The sequence below is a fragment of the Odontesthes bonariensis genome, chromosome 24 (genome assembly GCF_027942865.1).
Source record: "Odontesthes bonariensis isolate fOdoBon6 chromosome 24, fOdoBon6.hap1, whole genome shotgun sequence".
In the NCBI taxonomy this organism is placed as follows: domain Eukaryota; kingdom Metazoa; phylum Chordata; class Actinopteri; order Atheriniformes; family Atherinopsidae; genus Odontesthes; species Odontesthes bonariensis.
Window position 1 is genome coordinate 16,994,468 of NC_134529.1, and position 25,367 is coordinate 17,019,834.

The 25,367-nt window shown below is 41.2% G+C and overlaps 4 protein-coding genes across 14 annotated transcripts in view; 2 read left to right on the forward strand and 2 right to left on the reverse strand.

Annotated features, from left to right (window-relative positions):
* Positions 1–1,244: 1,244 nt before the first annotated feature.
* Positions 1,245–7,664, reverse strand: ccnc (cyclin C). The gene is made up of 12 exons (XM_075459405.1): positions 7,522–7,664; positions 7,053–7,159; positions 6,791–6,875; positions 6,070–6,139; positions 5,865–5,916; positions 5,699–5,754; positions 4,403–4,438; positions 4,208–4,299; positions 4,051–4,118; positions 3,865–3,944; positions 2,802–2,920; positions 1,245–2,418 (listed from the first exon to the last, which is right to left on the reverse strand). Exons 1-12 carry the CDS (start codon positions 7,551–7,553, stop codon positions 2,364–2,366), a joined length of 852 nt encoding a protein of 283 aa, XP_075315520.1. The 5' UTR covers positions 7,554–7,664; the 3' UTR covers positions 1,245–2,363.
* Positions 7,665–8,663: 999 nt separating this feature from the next.
* On the forward strand, positions 8,664–12,559 carry ngs (notochord granular surface). The gene is made up of 11 exons (XM_075459562.1): positions 8,664–8,866; positions 9,014–9,179; positions 9,319–9,468; positions 9,631–9,750; positions 9,850–9,945; positions 10,134–10,268; positions 10,458–10,568; positions 10,656–10,766; positions 11,790–11,914; positions 12,090–12,365; positions 12,466–12,559. Exons 1-11 carry the CDS (start codon positions 8,664–8,666, stop codon positions 12,557–12,559), a joined length of 1,587 nt encoding a protein of 528 aa, XP_075315677.1.
* A 335-nt stretch (positions 12,560–12,894) lies between these two features.
* pgm3 (phosphoglucomutase 3) lies at positions 12,895–17,780 on the reverse strand. Its single transcript, XM_075458656.1, has 13 exons — positions 17,677–17,780; positions 16,751–16,959; positions 16,361–16,545; positions 16,179–16,246; positions 15,951–16,084; positions 15,618–15,813; positions 14,888–15,045; positions 14,730–14,813; positions 14,546–14,644; positions 14,334–14,453; positions 14,111–14,233; positions 13,561–13,734; positions 12,895–13,427 (listed from the first exon to the last, which is right to left on the reverse strand). Coding segments are annotated over exons 1-13 (1,641 nt in total). The 5' UTR covers positions 17,678–17,780; the 3' UTR covers positions 12,895–13,337.
* A 1,725-nt stretch (positions 17,781–19,505) lies between these two features.
* LOC142374995 (clathrin coat assembly protein AP180-like) overlaps positions 19,506–25,367 on the forward strand; it is a 32,445-nt gene continuing 26,583 nt past the window's right edge. For 2 of the 11 annotated variants that reach the window (XM_075458897.1, XM_075458896.1), the window contains exons 1-2: positions 19,506–20,082; positions 20,213–20,500. In XM_075458897.1, coding sequence (XP_075315012.1) covers positions 20,371–20,500 — 130 coding nt within the window. In that variant the 5' untranslated portion in view covers positions 19,506–20,082; positions 20,213–20,370. The remainder of the gene's footprint in view (positions 20,083–20,212; positions 20,501–25,367) is intronic. The other 9 variants (XM_075458892.1, XM_075458899.1, XM_075458903.1 and 6 more) reach the window with 7 other exon arrangements.

Consider the following 25,367-nt stretch of genomic DNA (forward strand, 5'->3'; position numbering starts at 1 on the left):
TGAACTGTTGTAGTTTTTTTTTCTGAGAAAGAAAAAAACAATAAACATTTCAAAAGCACAACAATGAAAAGCAGTTTAAAAAAAAAAAGGCACGACCCTTTTACAAAACACAGAAACTCAAACCAAAGATAATTCTTCAGTAAACACACGAATGAAACAAAAAGCAACAACTAATAAAAGAAAAAGGTTTTCTTTCACGATGTGTTCTTGTAGAAACTTCTATTTACCCTTTTTTGAGAGATTTATTCATTTAATTTCCTGCTCCGTCATCTAAATTGTCGTTGCATGTAACTATTTTCTGCACGAAGTGGACGCAATTTCAGGATTTTAATCTGAAGGAGACGTGGTTTATGGTACTACTTCCGCTGCCCCCTGCGGGCTTCTTGCAGTTAGTGATGTAAAAGGAACTGACCGTACTGGGGTGTCAATTTGGACATGAAAACACTGGCAAATACGCTGATCACCACGTCCACCCAAGCTGTTAATTAGAAAAACACCAGAGCAGTGGATGATTTCTATTGTGCGCTTTGCTGTAGCGACTCTCCAGCTGTCAACATCTGCATTGCATATCCTTTGCATTCACCGCTAGGGGTCCCACCACAGCCTCTATCCAGAGCCGACATTGAAGTTAGGTAAACGTACTGCATATAGGCTATACCCTTTATGTCTCGCTGGAAAATCCCCAAAAGTCTGTTAGATGAACGTGACACAACAACATAAATAAAAGCAGGGGTTTGCTTTGTTCTGCAAACCACAAGAGACGCTTTTTTTTCTTTCTAAACGGAACAGGTAAATGTTTTGACCGTAATTAGGATGAAGCCCTTTTATTTTCATGTGCGTTCATGTGGACAGCACCGACATCTGAAGCCAGCTGAAGGGGATGAGAGAGCCTGTCGACGAAGCACAGAGAAAATCCAGCCTCCCTCAGATGATTCACTGTCACGTGTGTTTATTTCGCTGTGTATGAAAAGGACAGAGGGGGTATGCCTTTAACGAGATGTTTTTGTTATTTTTGACAAGTGTCACAATAGCCAAAGAAATAAATAGAATTCAGAAGCAACCAAGTAATCCAACAAATCCCTTGAATTCATTTTAAAGTCCACCCGAACACAAAGGTTCACAGTGTTCTTATCAAGGTTTTTCTGTTTTCTTTTTATTTCACAAGGCTTTGAAACACCCGTTTTGAAAACAGCCACAAGTCACAAAAACAGGGAAATCTGTGGGTAAATGCATGAACATATTGCCACGGTTTGATGATTTAATAGACAGCAGAGGGGAAATGAAAAACAAACAAACAAACAAAAAAAAAACACAGAAGACACTTTGCAGATAAATCCAGAACAATTATGATTTGCATTCAACTCCAGAAAGGTTTTTCCCGACTGATTAAAAGCGAACACTTCACAAAATAACCTTTCTTGATACATTATTGTACAATTAAAGAGTAAATTACAAACTAAGCCTCGCAGCAGGCAAACAGAACAGTAACAGTGAAACAAACGGGGGTACTTTCATCTAGGTCACGAATACAAAATCAAACCAACTCAGGGATTTCCATCAGTTTCCATAATCAAACAAAAATGTGAAAGATCAATTAAAATAATTGTGAGGCTATTTACAAATAAGGAGGGAATGGGAGGGAAGAAATGGGCTGTTCAAACAGTTCATTCTTTTATCTAAAGAGCTAGTTTCCTGCTGAAGTGCTTTAATCAAGCAGCAGAGCCTCCAGAGGGCAGAGGTCTCCCATCACCCTCGCAGCAGACACGGGGATATCCAGTCACATCCATTCAAAGAACACAGAAATCCTGTCATTTTACAGAGGAGACAACCAGAATTCCTGAGGAATCAAAGGCCACCCACACCGACCACTCACATGAACAACACACAGACACTCACACACGGTTCTCGTGATCAAGTTTCCCAAAATCCCAGATCCGACGTGCTCCTCCGGGCTTTTCGAGGATGTCACGAATATCACAATGGCAAGTTTTGACCGAACCATCACATCTGTTCTCTCATCAGCCCCCCCCCCCCCCCCACCCGCTCCGCAGTTTTAGTTAATTTCAAGTCAGACTAGAGAGCCTCAGTGTGCTGTGACAGGTCGGCTGCTTACTGCAGGCTTTTCCACGGTTGGTTGCTTAATCCATGAACCCATAATGATCAGAGAAAGGAAAGGTGAAGACTCTCAGCTCTCAGAGTTTGTCGCAGTGTTCATAGATGATGAATAGACATCTTGATCAGCTTTTTTTTTTTTTTTCTTTTTCTTTTCAACCGATGCTGCAAATTTTGTGCTGTGTGACACTAAGCTATCCAACCCTCCCAAAGTTGGCGTTATGGATTCCCACGGAAGTGCACGAGCTCCGCTAAGACTGGCTGTAGGAGTTGCTTTGGTTCCCATTGGAGCTCTGATCACTCTCACTGCGGACAGAAAAGAATAACACAGATCTTTGAGATAAACAGCAACAAAGCAGCTGTCCCAGTGTGCACTCTATTCCAGGCTACGAGTCATTTAATCTGGAACAGTTCAGCAAAAAACACTTGGAAATAAAAGCAAAACAAAACTGACTCTTGTATGCTAAGTTTAGTGTAAAATGTCTTATATCTGAAACATATCTTATGATAAAACCCACCAGAGTTTTTTGGTTTGTCGCGACACCGCATACAAAACGCTCTGTGGTGGTTATATGTTGCGGATTTCTTTCATTGCACAAAAATAAGATTTCTCCACAACACTAATGGACTACAAACACTCAAATGAAATATTCATGCACTGTGCACAACATCAGAAGCCCAAGCCATACCTGTTGGGAGGTGGTTTGGGTTTTGGCATCTTGTTAAGGACAGCAGCTATCTCCTTTCGGTCATCGAAATTTTTCCATTGGTCATACAGCTTCAGAATGACACGGATAATCTCCAGAATCTTAAAAGCAAAATAAATAAACACACAGAAACATAAGTTGACGAAGGGCTCTTAAAGATAACACCAACATGAAAAAGCAGGGTGATGTCAGCCTCCATAACCATAGAAGCATGTGCTTTGTGTTATTCGGTAATGTTAATCCTCAGTTGTGAAAAGCGTTGCTTGTTTTGGAGCAAGTTAAGATGATTTCTGTAGTGACTGCCACCCCCCTTCTCCTACACTCGTTTAGGGTGCCCTCATTCATTCATTTGGTTGTTGACCAACCAGAGCGCACGCCATCATTAACGGCTGCAACAACAATTCAACCAGTTGAATTGGCTGGAATAAATAAAAAATAAAAACGTCAACCAAGGAAACACACAAAAATATATATGAGAGAGATTTTCAGAGATGCTTATGACAGCCGACCGGCGGCTTGGTGTGTGAGGTACCTTATTGTGAGGTTTCTAAATACAGAATAATGACAGAAGAGGTGAAACCTGCACAGGTTCACTTCTCGTAGACAGCGTTCACACATAAGTGGCTGTCATATCTCTGTGTCTTGTTATAGAAACTGAGACTATTCATTTATGCAATTTCAGGGCTTACACACTTAACTCTGACTATCCCTTCAACAATTGATAATAAAAGGAAAAAAAAAAAAAAAAAAACATTGCCCATTTACTAAAAACACATGCTGTCTGCATCCATTACAGTTTTGCAATATCTGCATGGATTTGAATTTTAAGGTCTACTTCATGCTTGATGTTGCTCAAACCCATAACGATGAAAAGCAGTTTATGTTGTCAACAAAAGAGATGATCGACACTCCACTTTGCTTCCTTTAATGCAGCCCAAAATGTTGTTTCTTGACACGGGATGAAGAATAACAAGATGCTGTAGTGTCTCGCCGTTAACCGAACTGGATTTTATTCTAAAGCTTTGAAAAGAGCTATCAGGCTTACTTTGTCCATGTCGACAGAGAGCTCTGCAAACCACTGCCTTGCATCTTTCTGCTGCACCACACAGGCAACATGTAGACAAGCTGCAGGAGGAACAGAAGAACTGATCAAGTCACGTCTAATAAAGCTAAAATCGGTCAGTGCGCATATTAACAGCCGCAATTAGAAAAGCAAGGGGACAACGCTCACCAAGGGCAATCATGAAGGGAGGGTAGAGCAGACACAGATCTGTCCTGTATGTGTCATTCACTATTCGCCTGGTAAAGACAGACGACAGGGGGAGTCAGAACACCCGAAAACAACTTCATCAAATGTGTTTTCCATAAACGGCGAACGGGTTTCATACCAGGCCAGAGGCAGCAGCATGTCCTCCTGTCCCATATCCTGCACATACTGCAACAGCGGTCTGTAGGGGTGGTACACAATCAGGCAGCAGTCCTGAAACAGAAAAACCATCTGGGATAAGTCATCCGGACAAACATTCAATCACACCAAGCCGATTTCTGTTAAAACAAAAGATGTTTTGGGGTTTTCTCCTCACCATTAACTCCAAAAGGTAGAACTCACATTCTAATATCTGTAAAGACACAAAACAGAATTCAGTGTGAACCAAAGAAACTATTTCAACAAACCCCAACATATCACCTGCAAAACTGTGGGGAAATCTGCCAGTTTGGGTTTGGACCATGTATTTTATCATCCATTTCAGTGTGCATCTCTGCTCATTACTTGTAAGTAATAATATTCAACATGTTTTTTGTTTTTTTTTATGTTGTGGAATGTAAAATCTGTAGTGAGTTACTTTGTGTTTCCACCTTCAGTCGCTGAGTGGAGCTCGACTTGGTGAGATTTTGGCCTCACTAACATGTTCACATTCTTTTGAAAGTCCAGTTTTGGTGGGACTGACGCAAGAATTCTTAATTTTTTCTAGTGTCCTGTAATTGTGCTTAGTGTTAAGCCATAAAGAATTAAAAAAAACACTGGAAACTACAAGTGGAATCCCATTAACGGTTATTTCTCCTCTCTTATTGGGAATTGACCTCACGGACACCAGGACTATTTTTGTCACCCCCCCATATGTGCCCTCATCCCTCTGTTTTACAATGTCTACAATGTGGACGAGAAGAATTGTGTTTATGAGTCACAGCACTTTGCTAACTGATTCTCTGCTGTGTGAACCACTCCTTCTTTTTGTCGCTCCGTGGTGGCCCTCTGTAATTAATAGTTTACACGGCAGCCTGTCACAGCAGACCCGGCGACGTTCTAGCACCTCTGTAGCGATGAGTAAATGATGGGTAGATGGGTAAATAAAATGCATGGAGCCTTGCGCAGGTTACCACGCTATATCCCACATCAACTACGTTTTTATCACCAGAATGCGAACATTAGCTGAGGAATCTCACATACTGATAGACAGTAATGTGTCAACACTGTGAGACAGTGTAAGGGGTTCTCGGTAAGCTGTAATTCAGCACAACAGTACATAAATAACTTTGCAGAGGAAGCAGTGTGATGCATTGCGTAGCTCATCCTCTGGAATGTGGTTTCGAGAAGTTTAAACTGGTGAGTTGTACATGTCATTGTGGTCTAGCATTATATGCTTAACTCTGAAATAAAGTGCAACGCGACCTCTTTCAAGTCTACCTTTGTCCCATCGAGCTCACCTCACATTCAAATGGCACACAGATAAGAGTCCTGGCTATCTAACTTTACAGGTGTTTATTTTACTGTCGATAATTCTAATGTGCATTTTACATTGCTCTCATGTGTGTCTATATATATATATATATATATATATATAAAAAAATGCAAACTGTAACCAGGGTGTTTCACTTACATGATTCATTCTGTAAGGGAACTCCTTTGGAAAGGCGTAGGAAAATCTGGTTTTCACTGTTTGAGTAAGAACAGAGTGTGAACATGTAGTTTCTGAAGCAGGAGAAGATTAACATGAGAAAGTTGGACTACTTTTAATTCTAGGGAACATAAATGTGATCACTTACACACAGATGTTGCGGCAGAGATCAGCCTGGTATTGGACACAACTCCAAATTCCTGAAGGAACAGCAATCATTGAGCTTTGGTCGAACACAATACAAGTGAAGATGAAAAAAAAAAAAAAAAAGATAACATGTAGAAATCTGAGACAGAATAGGAAATCCTGTTAACAACCTTAAGATTAAGATTTATGCCGCAAAACTTCCATACCTCGACTTTTGAAGCCAAGAAAACACAAGTCGGAGCCATGAGCACTGGGTCTATACTTTTCAGAGAATATCTGCAGAACAGAGGATTTTATTACTGACAAACATTTCTGCTGGACAAGAAAGATATGAGAGAAAAAAAAAGATAGGAACAGCAGATATTAACTCCAGACAAAGAGGTTACTACAGTTGGGTGAATAAAGCGCAATGTGCATTAAGGGAATAAAGAGAGATGTGAACGTTTTCAAAGTCTAGATTTGTTGTACTGAAAACTATTTACTTCTATCCTACTTTGTGCTTTCATACATGCAAATGTCTGTACGATTTGCTCCCGACTCCTTGCAGAGATTACCAACCATCTTAATGAGAAGTTTGGAAGATTGGTGAAGGGCGCCTGGCTGCGGTTACAACAGAAAATCCTGACAGGAAGCTACATTTGTCAATAAATCCCAGTGATATTCACAACGTAATTTTTCTGTGCGTTTCGTGTCGTTCGTTTTGTGCCTTTCGTCTCTACTCGGGCGCCACTTTGGGAGTATTTCCAGTTGTAGGAACACACTTCAAGCACAGGATTTAAGATAAAGTAGGGGTAAGTGACATTGTTTTTGTAAAAAAAAAAAGTAAAAAGACCTGACAAATGCTAAAAAAAAAACAGATATACTTCTTCAGACTTTTCAAACATAACAGATCCTCATCTCTTGGTGTGAACTGATACAGCTCCTTACCTGGCATAAAAGCGTTTAAAGTACACGGTTGCAGTAGCAATGACCTGCTGCCGCAGCTTCAGGTGCTCACCCAAAGCCTGGATCACTGAAAGACATTCAGATTATAAGTAAAATACTCTGACATCATACACAATTGCACATAGAGAGGTTGGTCATAACTGAAACAAAAAAAACAGAAGTGACAAAGATGGGAACCACAGTAAACATTACAAATAGTCATATTTAATGTAAAGCCGCGTTATGAAATTAATTTAAAAAATACCATTAGCGAAGAATATCTGCAGCTTCCAGTACTCCTCTTCTGTGAGGAACTTCAGGTCCTTCTGACGCTCTTTCATGAGGTCCTGTTTATCCAAGACCCACTGCAGACTTTAATGAATAAATTGGATGAAATTATTTCAAAACAAATGCCTGACTTATCAAACGGCGAACATGCAAGCTCGCAGACAGCACAACAATAACAAAACAAAGCACTGCGAAGTCGGCTATAAAGCTACTGTGAAATATTCAGAGAAACTTGCTGTTTAAATGACAGTTTTGTTTTGTTTATTTAAAAACTTTGAATGGGTTTCCTTTCTTTGTATTTACATATCTACTTTATATGGTAGCAATATGTAGAGGAAACTGAGCTTTGGGCCGCTCGATGTAGCCGCACATAGCTAGGCCTCACAACAAAGACGACCAGTGAGAACATAAAGACGTAATATGTCACAATATTCATACAAACGTACTAGTGAGAACTCTGCCAGAAATTCCCGGCCATGTCGTAGCAGTTGAGGTAGAGTATTACAACTTAAATTGATATTATTTGCCTTCAGAGAAGCAGATGCAACAGGAAAAATAGTTGTGCTAGCAAGAGCTGGAGTAACACCAAAAACCTTCCGGGGAACGACGAATGAAGGTTCCGGGATTTGTGGCCCGCTTATCACTTTTATTTGAGGAAATTGGAACATCTTAACAACATTTTATCACAAAAATGTGATAACACAAAAAAACCTTGAAAATAGTATAACGAGGCATTACACGTGCAAGACGGTCTTTATGAGGCTGATTTGACTTGACCAATTCTTAATGTCAAATGTTGCACATCAAAACAAATTTCTCAGCTCACATTACCATTTTCGTTAAAGGCGACTCAATTAACAATTTCATAAACTCTTTTCACGTAATTTAGAGATTTTTCTGTTTACATTCACATTGCAAATGAACGGTGGGAAATAATAGAGCGCTCAACTTGATGTACAAGAGAGAGTTCCTTAATGTGGCCTTTGATTGCAAATGGCCGCAGTAACAGAATATCATGCATTGTTAAATGCACATAAAACATGTTTGCGTCAGTTCCATTATTTATTTATTTTTTGTCAAAAGTAATTATTTTTTTTACCAGTAGCCTAAATTCTAAATAAATGCAAAACATTTTTTTTAAAACTCAAAATGTCGTCTCTGTGCATTTATTTAGTATGAAAATACAACGGGCATATTTTCAGTGTTTGAATTTTACGCAAAGCGTTCATATTATATATATCTCTAATTGAATTAATGGATTATAATAATTCCAGAAATATCTATGTATTTCTTATTCAGCTATTTGAATTAGAAAGTAATCTGATCACATTACCCATTCCAGGTAAGTCAGAAGAATAATTCATCCTAAGAGTATCATTCTGTCAACAGTCTATAGGCTACGTATGAATTATTTGACGTGACTTTGATGGATGTTTGTGGGGACATAGCCCATAGGTTGGGAGGGTTCAACATTCCTAGTGTTAAGGGAAGGGCGGAGAAGGGTATAAAGACCGCACCGCCACAGGGTGCGAGAAACAGCCCATTGACAGTCTTCACTTGAAATTGCATCAGTTTCAGACCCGTCAGCATGAGCCACAGCCCAGAGAGGATGTCCTCGTACCGCCGTCGTTTTGAGGGCACCGACGCCGCCACCTCTGTATACCACCTCCGGGCGTCCAGTCCGTCTCCCAGCCGAAGGGAGACCCGCCACCGGTCGGCCAGCGTCAACCGAAGTGGTGGGTGGAAGATGATGGGGCACAGGGCCATCACCACCAAGCCTCGCCTGACCAGGTGGGTTACCAGTGTAGGAGTTAAAAAAAAATGGGGTAAAAACATCAAGGGCAACTAAGTCTATTTAGTAATAGCTGCTTCAATTGACGCAAAGTTCCTACTAATCACCAACTTAGAAAAAAGTTGTCTTCTCTTCTGCTCCTCCAGCAGTGTGAGTATGGGGACATTGTGCTTGGATGTGTCTACGGGACATGGGGTGAATCTGGACCTGGATCTGGCTACAGCAGAGAACCAGGCCTTCAAGTTGACTCGCACCAGTGAAAGGCAGGAGATGGTTGTCCTCAATGACCGCCTGGCTGTGTATATTGAAAAGGCGAGAACATATGCATCCATAGTGTAATAATTTCACATACCCGAACAACATACACTATTGTTTCTTGTTTCATGTTTGGTGCTTCGAAATATGCCGTAATCTGTCTGAGTAAGTCTTTATGTCCTTTCTCTTCCTGTAGGTGCGTACACTGGAATCAAAAAACAAGTTGCTAGAGGCTGAGATTGAGGCCTTGAAAAGCTCCTATGACAGAACATCTGGCCTCAGACAGCTGTATGGGTCTCAGCTGAAGGAACTCAACAATGAAGCTGAGCAAATGAGAACGCAGAGGGTGAGAAAGAGGCTTCGTCCAATAGACCCGCTTTACCATGTTTGGATCACAGCCTTTTTGAAGCGACGGCTTTAGAGGCCAGATGTGGTTTACTGTCAGTCTTTCCTTTTCACCCCATTGTCTGCTGCATTAAACAACTGTTTGGCCATTTTTCCCTTAAAGGATTTATCTTTGGCAGCCAAGGAGTCGATGACAGGCCAGCTGGACATGCTAAAGGCCAAATATCATGAAGCTCTGGAGGCCAGGAAGCAGACTGAGCTTGACATTGAGGCTTTGCGTCCGGTAAGACACAAAGGAAAGTCTTTATACAACTCTGAGTTACGCTGTAAATTAGAAAAAAATTTGAATAGAAATTGAAACACCTAAATTTATGTGTCCCAGGATGTGGACAAAGCAACGTCAGCCAGAATTAAACTGGAGAAGCAGCTGGAAAACCTGGAAGTTGAACTGACCTTCCTGCAGAGAGTTCACAAGGAGGTAACAGCATATATGTCTGCCTGTCCTGTGCACACTTTAGTACAAGTCAGTAGCTTGTGGCTGACATGCCATTTATTTTATCGTTAATGGTGTAATGGGTTGATAATCATTCTTTTTAGCGGTTATTCCTGACCCCCCCCCCTCTCGTTGATCTTTTATTTGTGATGCTGTTTGTGGTCCAATGAAAGGAAATCGAGGAGCTGATGCAGCAGATCTATTCAGCTTCCTCCAAGACGGACTTGACCTTTGGCCTCCCGGACCTCTCCTCTGCTGTCACACAGATTCAGTCTCAGTATGACAGCATTGCTGCCAAAAACCTACAGGTACAGCGCAGCGATGAAGCTCGAGTATCTTCTGACAGTTTGTTGCTCGCGTCCATATTTCTTTGCAGAAAAATCGAACCTGAAGGAACTCTGAGACGTACAGTGCTGCATGCATCGCCAAGAAAAACAGCATGTAAGAGTGTAAATTGCAGTGTAATATGACCACTTCTCACTATTGTTATTGTCTAGGAAATGGATGATTGGTACAAAACGAAGTTTCAGGACCTGAATGATGCCTCCGCCAGACACGCTCAAAGTGTGCGTAGTATGAGAGAAGAACTCGCTGGATATAGGAAAGACGTGAGTATGATTTCCTCATCTTGTTTTATGGTTGCTTCTGCCACTTGTACATGTATGTGCTTTGTGCTCATGCATGTGCATGTTTAGATCCTTAACAAGGAACGTGACTTGGAGTCACAAAAGACAAGAAATGAGTATTTGGAGGCCCACATTCGTGATGCAGTGGAGAGATACAAGAAGGAGGAAGATAACTTAGAGGTAACTAACTGATGTGGCTTCACATTTACAACAATTTACAAATCAGTTAGACTCTGTGTTTAATTGAATAAAGTATAAAGGTAATGCTTTAAATGTTGCAAATACTTGCTTATTTTGAATTTGATCCCGGCAACAAGTGAGTCATATGACTGGGTGTAAAAAGAAACATCCCAGAGAGACTGAATCTGTCAAAAAATAAAGACAGGGAGGGGTTCACCACTCTGAGGCCAAAGAATTTTACAATGAAAGAATAATGTTTCTCTAAGATTGCATGAGCATACAAATCTGGTGGAAACTCTGTTCCAAATATTGGAAGATCCATTCAGACAGCCACCTTGGTGAAGAACTGAACCGTCCTGAAGTGAATCAACCTTTGACATTTCTGTATCTAATTTCTCCTGTCCAGAGAGAAGAGGGACCATGAGGCTTATTTTCAGAACATTATGGCAGGGATCTGTGAAGGTGCCATTAATGCTGATTTATACTGTATGTACAGGTTTTGGAGCAACATATGCTACCATCCAGAAGTCTTTTCCAGAGGAATTCTTGCTTATTTCAGCAGGACAGTACCAAACCACATTCTATAAGTATTACAATAGCATATTGCTATTGTAAAAGAGTCAAAAGAGTCCAAGTGCTAAAGGGGACCTGCCTGAAAAGATTTGGTCCATTATTAATTATTATGAAACAGAAGATACAACAATGGGGTCCCAAGCAGTTGGGCAGCTGAATACCTTCTAATAAAGCAAGCAAACCATTTCATTTTTAAAACCACAGCAAGTAGTCTCCTGATTTGTTAAAAGAATAGGTGATATCGCACAGTGGTAAACATGTTGCTGCCATCAAATTCAAAACATCTTGTCTTTGTACCATTTTAAACTGGACACGGATTAAGTGATGTGCATATCATTCCAACTTTTTTTGTGATTATATTCATTTTTGACAACTACGTGGGCATTTTCAGGTCATCGTATTAACCGAACCTCCTTAAAATCTAACTACTGTCCTGATCTGTTGTAACAGGAGCACATGGAGACAGTTAAGGCAGACCTGAAGCAGAGCAAGGAGAAGACTGCGCTGCTGATGCGGGAATATCAGGACCTACTTAATGCCAAGATGGCTCTGGAGATTGAAATCACTACCTATAGGTGAACAGAGCTTAAACATACTCTAGGCTTTGTAATAAAAGTTCAGTCCCAGAGATGATCCCCAGGTCAATTTACACCGTGGTATTTTTCTGTATATCCCTCTTGCTTCATGTGTTTTTAAAGGTTCTGTGTATTGTATGCGTTTGTTTTAGCCTCTTTCTACTCTATCCGTTAGGAAACTGATCGAGGGGGAAGACAGCCGCCTGAGCACCATGGTTGGAAACCTGTCCCTGACTGGTAGACTTCCTCTCATCTCCAATGAGCTCGCCTGCTCACTCTTACCCTCAAACAGCTCGAGCCCTGCAGGTATTTTAAAGCTTGATGGAGGCCCTGGTGAAACGGGCAGAGACCTGGCTGAGAAGGCTCCAGCTGCTGGCCGAGTGAGGGTGTTTTCATCAAACACCCAGCAGCAAGCATCCGAGATATCTGAGAGGAAAACAGTTCTCATCAGGTAGATGATGACTTTGGCATATGCATGTTATAAGCAAACTGGTCAAACAGCACAGTAATCTCCATCAATCATATTCTTTTCCCTGTTTTCTTTTTCCCAGAACAGTTAAGACAGATGAGGACACTTATGTGAGCAACACACAGAGATGCACCATCACCATTTCTGGAGCAGCTGAGGAGACGGATCAAGACTAAAACGTCTACTGCGCGGACCCCCCCCTCTGATATTATGCTGCTCTCAGATGTTTCATTTCTTTTTAGTGGCATCTTAGAGGCCTACAGTGATCTTTAACAGCAAAGAGAAGAAGTCTGACTTGTCCTCAGATGCCATGGGTCCCGTCATTCGGCCCTACCTGCTTTTAACTGCCAGCTTCTCTGCTTCTTTAACCCCAATGTGTGACAAGAAAATACTTTTGACAGTCACAAAATAAAACAGCAAGCAAGCAAAGTTGGTGTTTTCATGAAAGCGAAAGTTCCCGTCAATGTTGCTTCACTCTGATAAAAAAAAAAAGGAAATGCTTATCCTCCTTTTAATCATTTATTTAAAATCAAAGCAGCCTTCTTTTCAACTGACATTTAAACCATTGATATCATTGTATTGAAAAGCAAAGAAATGACTTGCAGTGCCAATAAAAAATAAAAATAAAAGGTTACAATTTAACAAAAAAAAACTTGATTGATACCCTCGTGTAAACCTTGTAAAAATAGTTGACAATTGATATTTGAAATCACATTGTTCATGTATACAGTAGCTCATTATATTACATAAAAGCTTAATAATAATTTTTTTTTTAAATACAATCCCTTCCTGTAAATGTATCCCACTGTAGTGTGTGCCTAATAATCACAGTCATAAAAAAAAAAGCACATAGCGGGATAAAGAGTGCAATTAAATATTATAAAGTCATTTGGCCCCTCCCTTGCAAACCAAAAAAAATGCAATCATGATAAATTGCAGCTTGTGGGTGTGCTTCTAGTGCAGAAGTTTGGGTTCATCCCCCACTCCTCCTGCGAGGCGATACACCGCAAGGCTGACTTCATGTGCCAGAGCATCAGCACTCTCCTGAAACGCAAAAGCAACACAGGGCAGCCACAGCATTATTCACAACGCAGTACAATCCACGGGTTCATAAGCATGAAAGTCAGGAGCGGCAAAATCTTCCCAAAAAGGATGAAAGAAAAGGAATATTTCTCACCTGCGTGTCTGCTTCTGAATAAACTCTCACCACGTCCTCGGTGCCGGAGGGCCTCACAAAGGAGCGAGCCTGTCTGTACTTCTTCACTAAACAGTCAATGGCATCCTGCAGCCCTGCTGGGCTCACAGCCCGTCTCTCTGCATCTGTCGTGTCTATCACCCTGCGGTCGGCAACCTCCAGGGAAAAATAAATAAACAAATAAATAAATAAATAAATCAGATGAAGCTCAAGTGCAGCTGTCTGTGGAAGCTGTTGCACAACATACTTATATGGTACTGTGGGAAGTTTTAGGATTAGATAGAAAAATGTGTTGTCGCATAGTTTAATGAAAACGTTGATGACTTATGCACATTAAGCGGTTTACTAATTCTGCATCCAGGGTGGATGAGAACATAAAATAATAATGTTGGCATATTTTCTATCAACATCTTCCATTGACTTCTAAACCTTGACACTTAGATTGCATTTAGTAGCCATCCCTGACCTCTGAATGAATCGATTACAAACTGCCTGAAATATCATACTCTGCAGTGCATGACTGTATGTGTACCTTGACTTTGAGCTGCCTGTTTGGTAGGTCGGTGTAGATGGTGTCCCACTGCTGCACTGTCATCCCTTTGATGGCTAATATGGCTTCAATCAGCAGCATGTCAGATATGGCATCTCCTACAGTCTTTGAAGGAAACAAGGAGGGAAATATTGACTTTACTAATCGCTCCAGTGTTTGCACAACCGTTCCTCACAGTCAGTTCAGTATGGGTGTGTGCGTGTACCTGGTTAATGACGCTGATGGTGCTTTGCAGCAAGAGAGCTGCCTTCTTCCTCTCGCCGCTGATGCTGCCGTCGTTGGCAAGCTGATGAATTTTCTCCTCAGCAGCCTTACTGAACAACACCTGGCCACAACGCAAACGCAATCATGGTACCAAAAATACAACGGTGTGGACACAGAAAGCCAGGGTTCGTGTGTGAACGTGTGTCTACTTACAGTTCCATGGCCGTTTGCCTCGAAGTACACACCGATATCAAACTCCTGTGCCGCATGATGAAGATGCTTCACTCCAGTCTTGGTGCACTTTATTATTACCTAAGTGACACCCGAATTTGTGAGAAAAAAAACTCTTAAAACAAAAATAAAAGCAAAAAGGAGTGCACTTTGTGTGTTTTCTCACCTTCATTGTGTTCTCCAGATAATGTGTTGAGCTTCCGTTTGCATAGGCGGTTTGAACCACTGCGATTTTCAAGTCAAGACCAGCCTGTGAGTGCAGAAAGGAACGCCTTAGCGAGTGTGTTTGCCTCTTTGTTTTTAACCCGTTATGCGAGAGTATACCTGATTGAGCAGCTCTTTCAGAAAAGTGCAGATGAGAGTAGCGATCTTGTCTCCATCCAACAGGTGGAAAAGTCCCTGAGAGTCGGTGTAGTAGTACACGATTCGGTCAGCGTCACCATCAAAGGAACAGCAACGATCTCCGGGATTTATCTCAATGCCTTCATACAGCGAACAGAGAGGAAACCGACAGAGGTGGTAACTTAAACACAAATAGTCAAAGTTCACCATATGCTTTTGTATAGGATATACGAACACAAAGACAATAGGAGACTTCCCACTGCAGATTTTATGCTGCGTTAAAGTCAAAACTGTTGTAATATTAGTACGCCACCTTGTTAGTCTAGTGGATTATAGAAGGTGATTGTAACCTTAAGAGTTTGCACATGGTTCTGCAACCTCCATGGATTCGTGCTTAACAAAAACACACGCATGTCGTGGCATTTTACTGCCACTGGGGGGCAGTCTTACAAATATATGGAACAGTCTAAGGTGGAGGATACTTGATTGTGTTGGCGTGCTGTTGTTTGTCCTTTAATCCTAAGAACAACTGACTTTAGAAGTGCAACTTTCTTCTATCAAACCACGATGAATTGAATAGAAAAATGACTTGCCGACATGTTACGTTAGCCGACATAAACAAATTATAGCAAAAAGCTCCAATTTAAATACTGTGACTGAAAGCATTTGCCTTAATGATAGCAAGTGGCTCCATCTTCAATTGAAGTCACACCTGCTGGAGGTTTTTGCTGCACTTTGACAAAGTCGGCTCCACACTGGAAGTTCAGCTTCCCTTTGCTGCCGTCGTTGAAGACAGACATCTGCAGGTCATTCTTCAGGTAACTCTCCATCTCCCGCACCTTCAGGGCTCCGATACCATTAGCACCATCTACGCAGAGGTGCTTCTGGTCGTCTGTACAGTTGGACGCCTTTCAGAGAGAAAAAATGGGTGGGGAGGAGAAAGGAGGTAAACATTTATCATAGGGTGTAGTGAGACAAATCACACCCATTTAGAGAAAGCACTAAACATAGGAACAAGAACGCACGACACACCCTATTTTCTTACATTCTTAGTGAGCTGAGTGAAAGCTTGGCTGAGTTTGCTGTAGTATCCTTCCACTGTGGCATCTCCATATTTACCCTGTGTGTTCTGACAGCAAACCATGTAGTGTAGCTGCGGCGTGGTCACCAAGCCATAGTCTGATAGGAAACATAAGAGCGCACTGGAAGGCCGGTCCATGACAAGAAAATGCAAAAACAGCAAAGACTGATCAGATCTTTAAATAAATTCCACCTTTGCTGCGACCACCAAGGGCGTTAATTCCATCCAACGCTGCTTGTGAGAGTCTGGCACTACTGCTCCTACAGTCAGATAACAAATTCACAAAAACATGAATGTGAGGAATCAATTCCTGCACAGCAAGAAGGTTCACACTCCACCTAAATCTGTACTTGCCTGTTTTAAGTTTTATATACCTGGTATCTTTTCCCACGAACACGTTTGCCTCCTGGCTCAAGTTTATGGCCTCCTTCTCTGTTATGTCCCTCAGAGCTGTGAGCAAATCCTCCTCCTCAGCGTTGGCCAGCTGGGTGGCGTAGCCCTCCCATGTCGGGGTCACCATCTCTCCCATTGGGTCAACCAGCTTCACCCCGTTGTCCTCCTAAAAATCATGTGCAATAAAGACGTACACAAGGATAAGGCTGAGGCAGAGTGTTGTGATTATGGTGTATTGGTAAAAGGGGTGTATACAAGTCTGCAAAATGAGTTATAAGACAAAGGAGAATTTAGATTCTGAATCTGTCAAATTTACAATGAGTGCATAAAAAGAAGAAAACATCAAGGAGTCAAAACACAGAGAGCCCGACCTCGGGGTTGTGCGATGCGGTCACCATGACTCCGATGGTAGCTTTGGTCTTCTTGGAACGGAGCGTGGCCAGCATGCCCATCCTGAACATGATGTGGTCCAGCTGTTTGGCATTGCTCCTAAAGCCAGATGTGCCATACTCCAAAACCAACCCTGCAGGCTTAGGGTGCTGATTTGACTGTTTGAGAACCTCTTCAAAGTTAGCAGTCACTGAAAAACATAGCCGTGGAGTAAGTATTTAGGTATTAGTAACGAAACACATCAAGCACTGCCCGAGGGCAAAGTATAGAGCCAACTAAAGAGATAAGCTCAATAAACCGAATCTCCGAAAAAGAAGAGTTTAGACGCCACGAACAAAGTGGCATACACGCCCACTTCAACCGTGTGACAGATGCAACAAAACAGCTAATAATTGACGTCCGTAAATTTGATGGAGATGTTTAATTCCTGCCGGTGATTGCTGGTATTTTTTTTTCCCTTCTCCGGGACGCATGAATCTTATCGGTAAATGACACAATAAACCTGGATCCCTCTAACAGATAGTCCCTGTTTTAAGGCAACGTCTCCGCCCCCCCCGGCAAACGCGTTTTCCTCATCCATACATACAGGGAATGACACCCTTCTCCCGCTGCCCGTCTCGTCGTAGCATGTTTCGTTCTTGAACTTGTTTCTCTGAGGCTTCTTCAAGTGTGGTCAGTTAACAAGTAACAAGTTGACCATACTTCGTTTTAAACGCTGTGACGTAAATTGCGGGAGGGCGTGTCCGTGGCGGCACGGCGAAACCCGATATAAAAATGCAGACCCACCAACTCTCTGACTTGGACCTATCCACAAGTTAGCTGAAGTCACATTACCTCACAGCAACAAAACCTGAGCACGGCGCTTACAGTTAAAGGACAAAGCTGAATCTCTTTCTAAATCACTTACTGGTTTGTGTTTCCTGGAGCTCCAGCTGAGATAGCTTCCTGCTTTTCCTTGTGACAGCGTGGCTCTTGTCAATGATACGATTCACTGAGCCCGGCGTTCTTCTTCGTTGAAGTTTTTACGGCAGCTTGTGTCATTAAAGCTGTGTTACTGCCATCTTCTGGATCCTGTTCCAGATAAGACTTTATGAATGCTTCTCTATTAAGTGGAGAAAACTGTTTATGTGCCTTATTCTTAGCCTGAAATCGTACATGGCCATATGATGCTGGTTTTTCATGACTTCATATTTTGCCTCCAAGCAACCAGACTTTCTTGTAACCTTTTAAAGTAGCCTAGTCTTGAGCAATAGTTCTCCAGCTTTTTGTGGGCCTTTCAATGTTTTTTTTTTTTTAAGGATATTGACTGTTTTTTCCACTCATTTTCGGTCCAGTTCTTGCACCTGACCATTTTCAGAGGACTGTGATCTTTTTTTTGTTTATGTCGAAGTGACATAACACTGACCCATGAATCATTGCGGGCTACGCTGAAGAATAAAGGTGCTCATAATATAGCCATCCCCATAAAGGTGACCTTTAACCTTGTAAGAATTGTACAAACTCGGTTTGTGCCTAGCATACTTTTATTCCATTTATGATCGCAGGTGCTTCAATAATTTGCTGCATTTGTTCAGGTTATTTCAGCAAAGCATTTCAAAGAAGAAGAAAATAGAGGAGACTCTTGCCCAGAATGACTAGTACTGCAAACCTTCCTTGGTCTATAAAAAAATATGAAACCAAAAAATATTTTTTTAAAATATCCAGTATTCTTTAAAAAAAGCAAAAACAATGTGCCTATACTCTGTTTTTAATATTTTATTATTCAATCTACAATTTCAGCTATGATCCCATCACTTTATTTTTCCTGTAGTCTTTTTTCTCCCTTTTTTCGTACCGACTTACTATATGTAAATCTGCAATAAAGATTTTTTTAAAAATGAGAAATAATAAATAACAGGGCAGTGACACCCTTCAGTTTTTTAGGGGCTCAAGTCGCAATAGTCTATTTAGTTTTGGAATCTTTTTAACTGAGTGAAATGACCCGGAAGTATCTGCGTAGTGTCCATGATGAAAGCGAGGTGCGATGCATGCTTGCTTAATTATCTCCTTTAGTAGAAAATACACAGGTCCATACTTTATGGGAGAAAGGGAATAATTCCATTCAATTACACCTACAATTCTTCCTGCTAGCCATGATGTTTTTCATGAGATTGAGGAAAAGAGCTGAGGAAAAGGCTTCTCTTAATATTTGATTGGACCACATTTTCGTATACGTCATGTGACGCATTACGCTGAGCCTGCACGTCAGAGCACTCTTTCCCCACAGATTAATCTTTGCTTAATATTCTACAGGGATGCGTGGAGTATCGATTCGCAGCATATAATAAAACCACATGGCATAGGTGTTTTTTTTTTTTTTTTTTACAATAACATGTATTATGCTCTCAAAATGTGTAAATGGCTACTTGCATTTTTCATCTCCATGATCAAGAAACGCCTAAAGAAAATCTGTTTTAATCTTTCTGGTTGCTGTGTTTTTGGGACAATAAAAACGTAGCGATAATTAAACTCACAAAAGCTAATTTTAACCGTAGATCCAGCCTACTGGTCATTTCGAGGGCGCATGAAGAAATATGTCATCTTCATCATCTGGTGCTTGCACACCTGTGATGCATAGTACATGCGGCATCGCACAAACCATAGTCACGCTCGTAAATTAACCCTTTGTCGCATAGTGACAACAGTTTCCGTAGTGACCCCACGTCGTCACCCCTGTATAGGCTCGCTATATGTCGACGCGTGTTGTCCAACTGTGTCCACGAGCCCTGCAGATTATAGATGGACGAATAGATAAGGTTGATAAAAAGAAAAAAGAAAAACAAACTGCAGAAGCAAGGAGAGGGTATCCCCGCCTGTCTTTTCCTGCTTCAGTGAATCGTGCGCTGCGTAACACTGGGAGGGGTGCACGTTTTCTGTCCGTCCGAGGAGGCGACTACAGCACCTGAGGCGGCGGACGCATAAAAAGATAGCGAAACGCTCGTGTCTGACAGCCGAAGAAGACACTGCGGGTTCTCCTCTTATTTTGAAAGCTCTTTTATCCCGATGCACCGAGGCGGGAGGAAAGCCAGTCAAACCTGATGTCCCGATTTATGGAGTACTGATTAGCATTTTTTGATTCACACACATTTTGGGATTTTTCAATCGTGCAGCCTTTTTCATTGGCCATTTTTTTTAAAGAACTGCTGCGGGGTAAGGAAATAGCTTTCATTGCCGGCAAAGGGTTACATAACCGAGTGGCTTTAGCTGTCCAAGGTGCTGAACTGAACGGTCGAAGCCTACAACGGGACGAGCCGAGGGGGATTCTCAACCTTGCGTAAGTCTGCTAATGTCAAAGCCCACGATATCAACGTGACCTCACAATTTAATACTAAAGTAATATTTATATGGTGATTTGTGTGTGTGTGTTTTTTTTGTTTTTTTTTTGTCTTTTTCCGCCCACACAGAAGGTCACGGGCCTATCAGTCGGTAATACGAAAGCACTGGTGCCATCTCACCGAACCAACAGGAAGCCGGGTTATATTCATACCTATATATACATTTTTTTTTTATTTCGGCCAGTGGTATTATAGATTCCTGAGGTGGTTGACTGAACGGAGATAAAATGTCGGGGCAAACGCTCACGGATCGCATCGCCGCTGCGCAGTACCAGCTAACGGGATCGGATATGGCCCGCTCTGTCTGCAAAGCCACCACTCATGAAGTGATGGCGCCCAAGAAAAAGCACCTGGACTGTAAGTATAGTCCTTTCGCCCCTTCTCCTAATGCATAAAGCATCTCTTAAGAGCCTCGGCTAACATGCCTCACAGCATGCACCCGCAAACACACATGCCATCATCACCATTATAAGTAGCTATTTGCTTAGTCTTTTATCCTAATTGGGTGTGGTGCTATAATGAAATGATGTAGCCACGATGATGACCCCTTTGTTGACCCTTTGTGTCAGCCTCCAGTGAAGATTATTGAAACCCAGTGATGGAAAGGGAGAGCAGGAGACAGTGACAGGGTTAGAAAAGAGGTCATTATTTAAGACAGGCTGACAGAACAAATTTATTTATTTTTCCTTGTGCTATCATTACACCACTTTTGCCAAAATTCACACTGAAACAGACTCCAGCAGAGGCGATGAAGGCTTCTGAGTGTGGAAATGGTAAACTGTAAGTTTCAAAAGGTAAATTTCAAGCTATGCTGTCTGAGCAATGCGCCCTGTCTCTCAGAGAGTTTGGGTCAGTATAGGACTGTGAAGTCACAGCTGAGTATAATCATCACAGTTTTATTGACACGTCTAGTGATGACAGCAGGGGCCACCTTATGACAAATCATGATTAGTCACTGTCATCCACCACAAATACTGAGTCAAACCAAAGCAGCGGCGTGGCACTGAATACAGATGACTGGGGTTCTGGTTGGCTCCGTGTTGCTTTTGCTTTCCCCGTTTCTGTGTGTTTTCATGACTAGAAAGGTCTGGTCCCGCATCTTGCTCCTGGACTTATATCTTGTGATCCGCTCCCTTGCTGAATAATTCAATAATCAGCCAATGACTGCCTTGCATTATTTACACAGCCAAAGGTGATAAGGCTAAAGCTAGCATGCGCCAGAGACCATTGTTTCCTCATTCTCTGCTGTGTCTCTGTGTGTTTGCTTTCTGTCGCTATCTTTCCAGCAGTACAGACTTGGACATTTATGTCTGTTTGGCAAACTGTCTGTGATATACACCTCTTTTTCACCTTTCTGTTGATGTTAGCTTTTGAAAAAACGCAGACCTGTACGACCGTCTCATTTGATTAATGATGCTATTTGCATACATACTGAATACAGACAATATTTGCCCATTAGGTTTTTAATCAGTGAGGTTGTATTGCGTCTATTTCTGGGGCAATTCAACGGACTTCTTGTGTGTATATGGGCCACAGTGCTTGTCTTGAAATCTTGGCCGAGACAAAAGTCATCACCTCCCAAAGAAAAATGCATGCCACAAGGAAAATCAAAAATGAGTGGATGAAAGTTGCAACAAGTAACTCAAATAAGTAACCTCAAACTGTAAGCAGTAAGTGTAATTTATTCAGTGCGGAAAGATCCAAGCTTAGGCCACTTAATTTAGCCATAGCTCACAAGAATCGATTTTTAGTGCAGTGCATAACCAGAGAGCTCACAGTTATTGCTTTCTGACATATACACAGTGACCCTTGGGGTGGATGTGCATGCCTGTTGTTAGAGGTAGTTGTGCAGTGTAGTTGCCATAGCAACAGATTGCAAGTATCAGGATAGCCACTGTAATGACAGAGGGGGACAGTGAGAAAGAAGAGGGCAAATGACATGCTTGTCATCTCACTGCAGGTGCAATCACAATGATACACAATGGTACAGTAGTTCTTTAATCAAAACACACCAAAATGATGAGTGTTAATGCAAACATCACTGACGCTCTGAGGTGAAATAAGTGCATTGTTTTTAAGCTCATCATACTGTCACACAATGTTAAAGATAAGCAAGTGTTAGTGTACAATGTAGAGTTGTTAGTTTGGGAAGTGCCTATGGACGCATTATTCAGTGGCAAAAAAAAATAGTGAAGGTTGCATGTGTGTGCAGGACTTTAATCTATATGTATATGTATACATGTATATAAATAGTAAAAAAAAAAAAGAAAATGGACGACCTTTTGATTGAAATGCTTGAATTTCATTCATTCCAAATGAAGGGCTGTTGTGCAGCAATGAAGCTCTTTCTCTCTGTAACATAAACAAAATGGGATGATTTAGTCATGACCAGACATGGCAGATATAGTGAAAAAAAACCTGGAGGACATGTGTTTCAAATTTCTAGAGAACCTGTTGAATTCACTCAGTACCAAGGGGCAGTAGATTTGAACTGAAGATAAGTCAAGCTGCAAACCTGCTGGGTACAGACATGGCTGTTCTGATGAATGGACTTAATATGTTGTCCTGAACATAAAGATGATCAGCACAAATTTTTTGTTGATATAAAACTTTTGCTTTTTGTGAGCAACGTAAAAAGAACCACACCTTAAGCTTCATTATACAACATGTGATGGAATAATGAAAACAAATATTGAATCTAGATTGTAAATATATTGGAGTCATGTCAGATAACCCTTTGCTTGTAAAATGCAAGGTTTTTATAAGCAGATCTGCACACGGATAAGCAAAATCTGTATAGGGATGAGATTGAGATTTTTGTAACCATAAGTTTCCAGATTGTGTGGCTGGCTGTTCAGATAGCATGGTTGTTTTCTCTCTGTGTTGGTCCTGTGATGGACTGGGGATCTGTCCAGCAAGTATCCTGCCTCTCACCCAAAGTCAGTGAGGATAGACTCCAGGCCCCTGCCAAGACCCTGAATAGGATGAAGTATGCATAGAAAATGTAGTCTGTTATTCAGATATATCTGCTGCTTACACCAGAAACCCAGAAATTTTGTGTGCTTCTACCTGAGGTAGTTATCAAAGTGTCATGGCTCATTAATTTAAGTGTAAATACAAGAAGTGGATGTTCTGGGGTTATATGTTTATCTATTTCTAGCTTGGAGCACTAACTCGATGAAGTCTTTTCGTGTCTAGAAGGTAAACCTATTGAAAGTTAATAGAACCAGTTGTTTCTTTTTATTACCCATAGTTAAAGCCAGCCTAAATGTTTATCTTTTACTTTATTCCCCCAAAATGTCAAACTATATTTCAAGCCCCCCTCCACTAAACATTGTACTTTTTCTTCTTTTTCCAACAGTTTACTGTTTGAGTTTTACTTTGTGTAGGTGCAGCATTTGTCACCAGAAGGCTGTCCTAACATTCATGTAATGAAAATATAAATTTTCTGGGTGTGCTCTGAAAGTCTGATATTTGAATGCAGGCCTAGAGGTATGAGCATGATTTGTGACCTCACAAACTGTTTAGACGTCAATCCTGGTCCAACATTCAGCATTCACACTCCACACATTTGTGCTTTAGTTACCTTTATCTGGACTTTTCTGGCTACCACTAGTGATTTGTTGTGTAACTGTACAACACAACAATCCCAGTCAGACTTGGACACAGAGTAGAAAAAACACACGCGACACACACTTGCACAGTGTGAGGTCTCACAGTTCATTCTTAGAACCCTCCTCTAGGCTGTGGATTACCGTAAGAATCTTTATTTAGCTCTGCCAATCCTCATTATGCACGGACACACAAGTCGTATGCCAGTGAGTGTCTGTTTCAGGTGGTGATACCACAACAGAAATTGGATTATTGCCTATGATATACGGCTCCATAAAAGATAAAAATCACAGACCCACACACACAGTTATTTACAGCTGAGCAATTGAGAAAAAAATGTCTGTGGATGGGTACTGTGTTCATGATGTTACTAGAAATATTGGCTTGCAGCTGAGCCTGTGACATGATAATGTTATATAATCACATTTCACCATTGTGGACCATGTCCCTGTGTGTGTATCATTTCAAAAGGCTGTAGAAGACTGTGGAAAAATGGACTAAAATCCAACACAGGGTGAAGACTGATGAACCGAGCAAAAGAGAATACAGAGCACCAATGTGGGAGAATGGAAACATAGACGTTTAAATTAAGTGACAAATGTCGCATGCTGCCTTCATTAAACATGAAAACATCAGGCTCCATTAGAGCAGCTACTGTGTGGCTGTTACCATCTGGTCAAGCTGTACATACAGACTGGAGTCTAATTAGTTCCACAAAGATCAGAAGAAGATTTGTGATTATACCATCATCTTTTAAAGCCAGATGAAACATTCACACTCATTAAAATAATGAATCACTTGTATTCTTTTCAATCACTTTTGGTGTCCGTTTTGTGCTGGGAAGATTGTCATTACTGTCTAACATCTTACGGTCTTGCGATAAAAAGCTAATAATGGCGATGTGTTCAAACAGGGTGTGTGAGGTGTGGATGTGCCGTATGTGTGTTGTGATGGGGGTGGACTGCCAGACATCCGCCACAAAAAGACTTGGATCAGAGATTAGCATTAATCTGTTTACGCGCCCCAACTGTAGTAACCCTTAACCCCTCCGTGCAACCTGCTGCCATTCTTTATTGTAAGTCCTGCATGAATTACAGTGAGATACCTATTTGAGGCAAATACACTCAATCTTATTGACTGTAACGGCCTTGCTTTCTTTCCATTAATGTTGAAGCCTGCCAATATTTGTTGCACTGCTATCTAGATACACTGCAGCCTGACCTTCTTAATTTATAGTTTACTTACTATTTTAGTTTGAGCACAAATACATAATTTGCCTTTGTATTTATATATATCACATATGTCAAATATGTTTAGGGACTCTATTGTATGACTACATTGTCGAACATCCTGCAACATACTATATGTCTGGATAAAATAGCCCAAGATATCCTATTTCAAAACTCATGATCGCATTGGTGAAGATAGAAATGAGTATGATCATTAATCAGTGAGAAAAGTCATTTGTTGATTTGTTGAAATTTGTTAAAGCACAAGTATAAGGTTTCAGTTATTGATTATAAGGAAATATTATGCCTGTTTAACAAATACAAATTGGGAGCATTGCTAAAAGGCCAATATAAATAGTTTCAGTGTTGCAAAGCACAGTTTA

Coding starts and splice junctions, on each gene's coding strand:
- ccnc (XM_075459405.1), bottom strand. CDS start 7,553: ATGGCCGGGAATTTCTGGCAGAGTTCTCACTA. Junction 6,876..7,052: donor GCAGATATTCTTCGCTAATG/GTATTTTTTAAA, acceptor AATGTCTTTCAG/TGATCCAGGCTTTGGGTGAG. Junction 2,921..3,864: donor TCTCTGTCGACATGGACAAA/GTAAGCCTGATA, acceptor TTTGCTTTTAAG/ATTCTGGAGATTATCCGTGT.
- ngs (XM_075459562.1), top strand. CDS start 8,664: ATGAGCCACAGCCCAGAGAGGATGTCCTCGTACCGCCGTCGTTTTGAG. Junction 9,751..9,849: donor ACATTGAGGCTTTGCGTCCG/GTAAGACACAAA, acceptor TATGTGTCCCAG/GATGTGGACAAAGCAACGTC. Junction 10,569..10,655: donor TCGCTGGATATAGGAAAGAC/GTGAGTATGATT, acceptor GTGCATGTTTAG/ATCCTTAACAAGGAACGTGA.
- pgm3 (XM_075458656.1), bottom strand. Junction 14,814..14,887: donor TGAAAGAGCTGCTCAATCAG/GTATACTCTCGC, acceptor CTGCACTCACAG/GCTGGTCTTGACTTGAAAAT. Junction 14,645..14,729: donor ATCTGGAGAACACAATGAAG/GTGAGAAAACAC, acceptor GGTGTCACTTAG/GTAATAATAAAGTGCACCAA.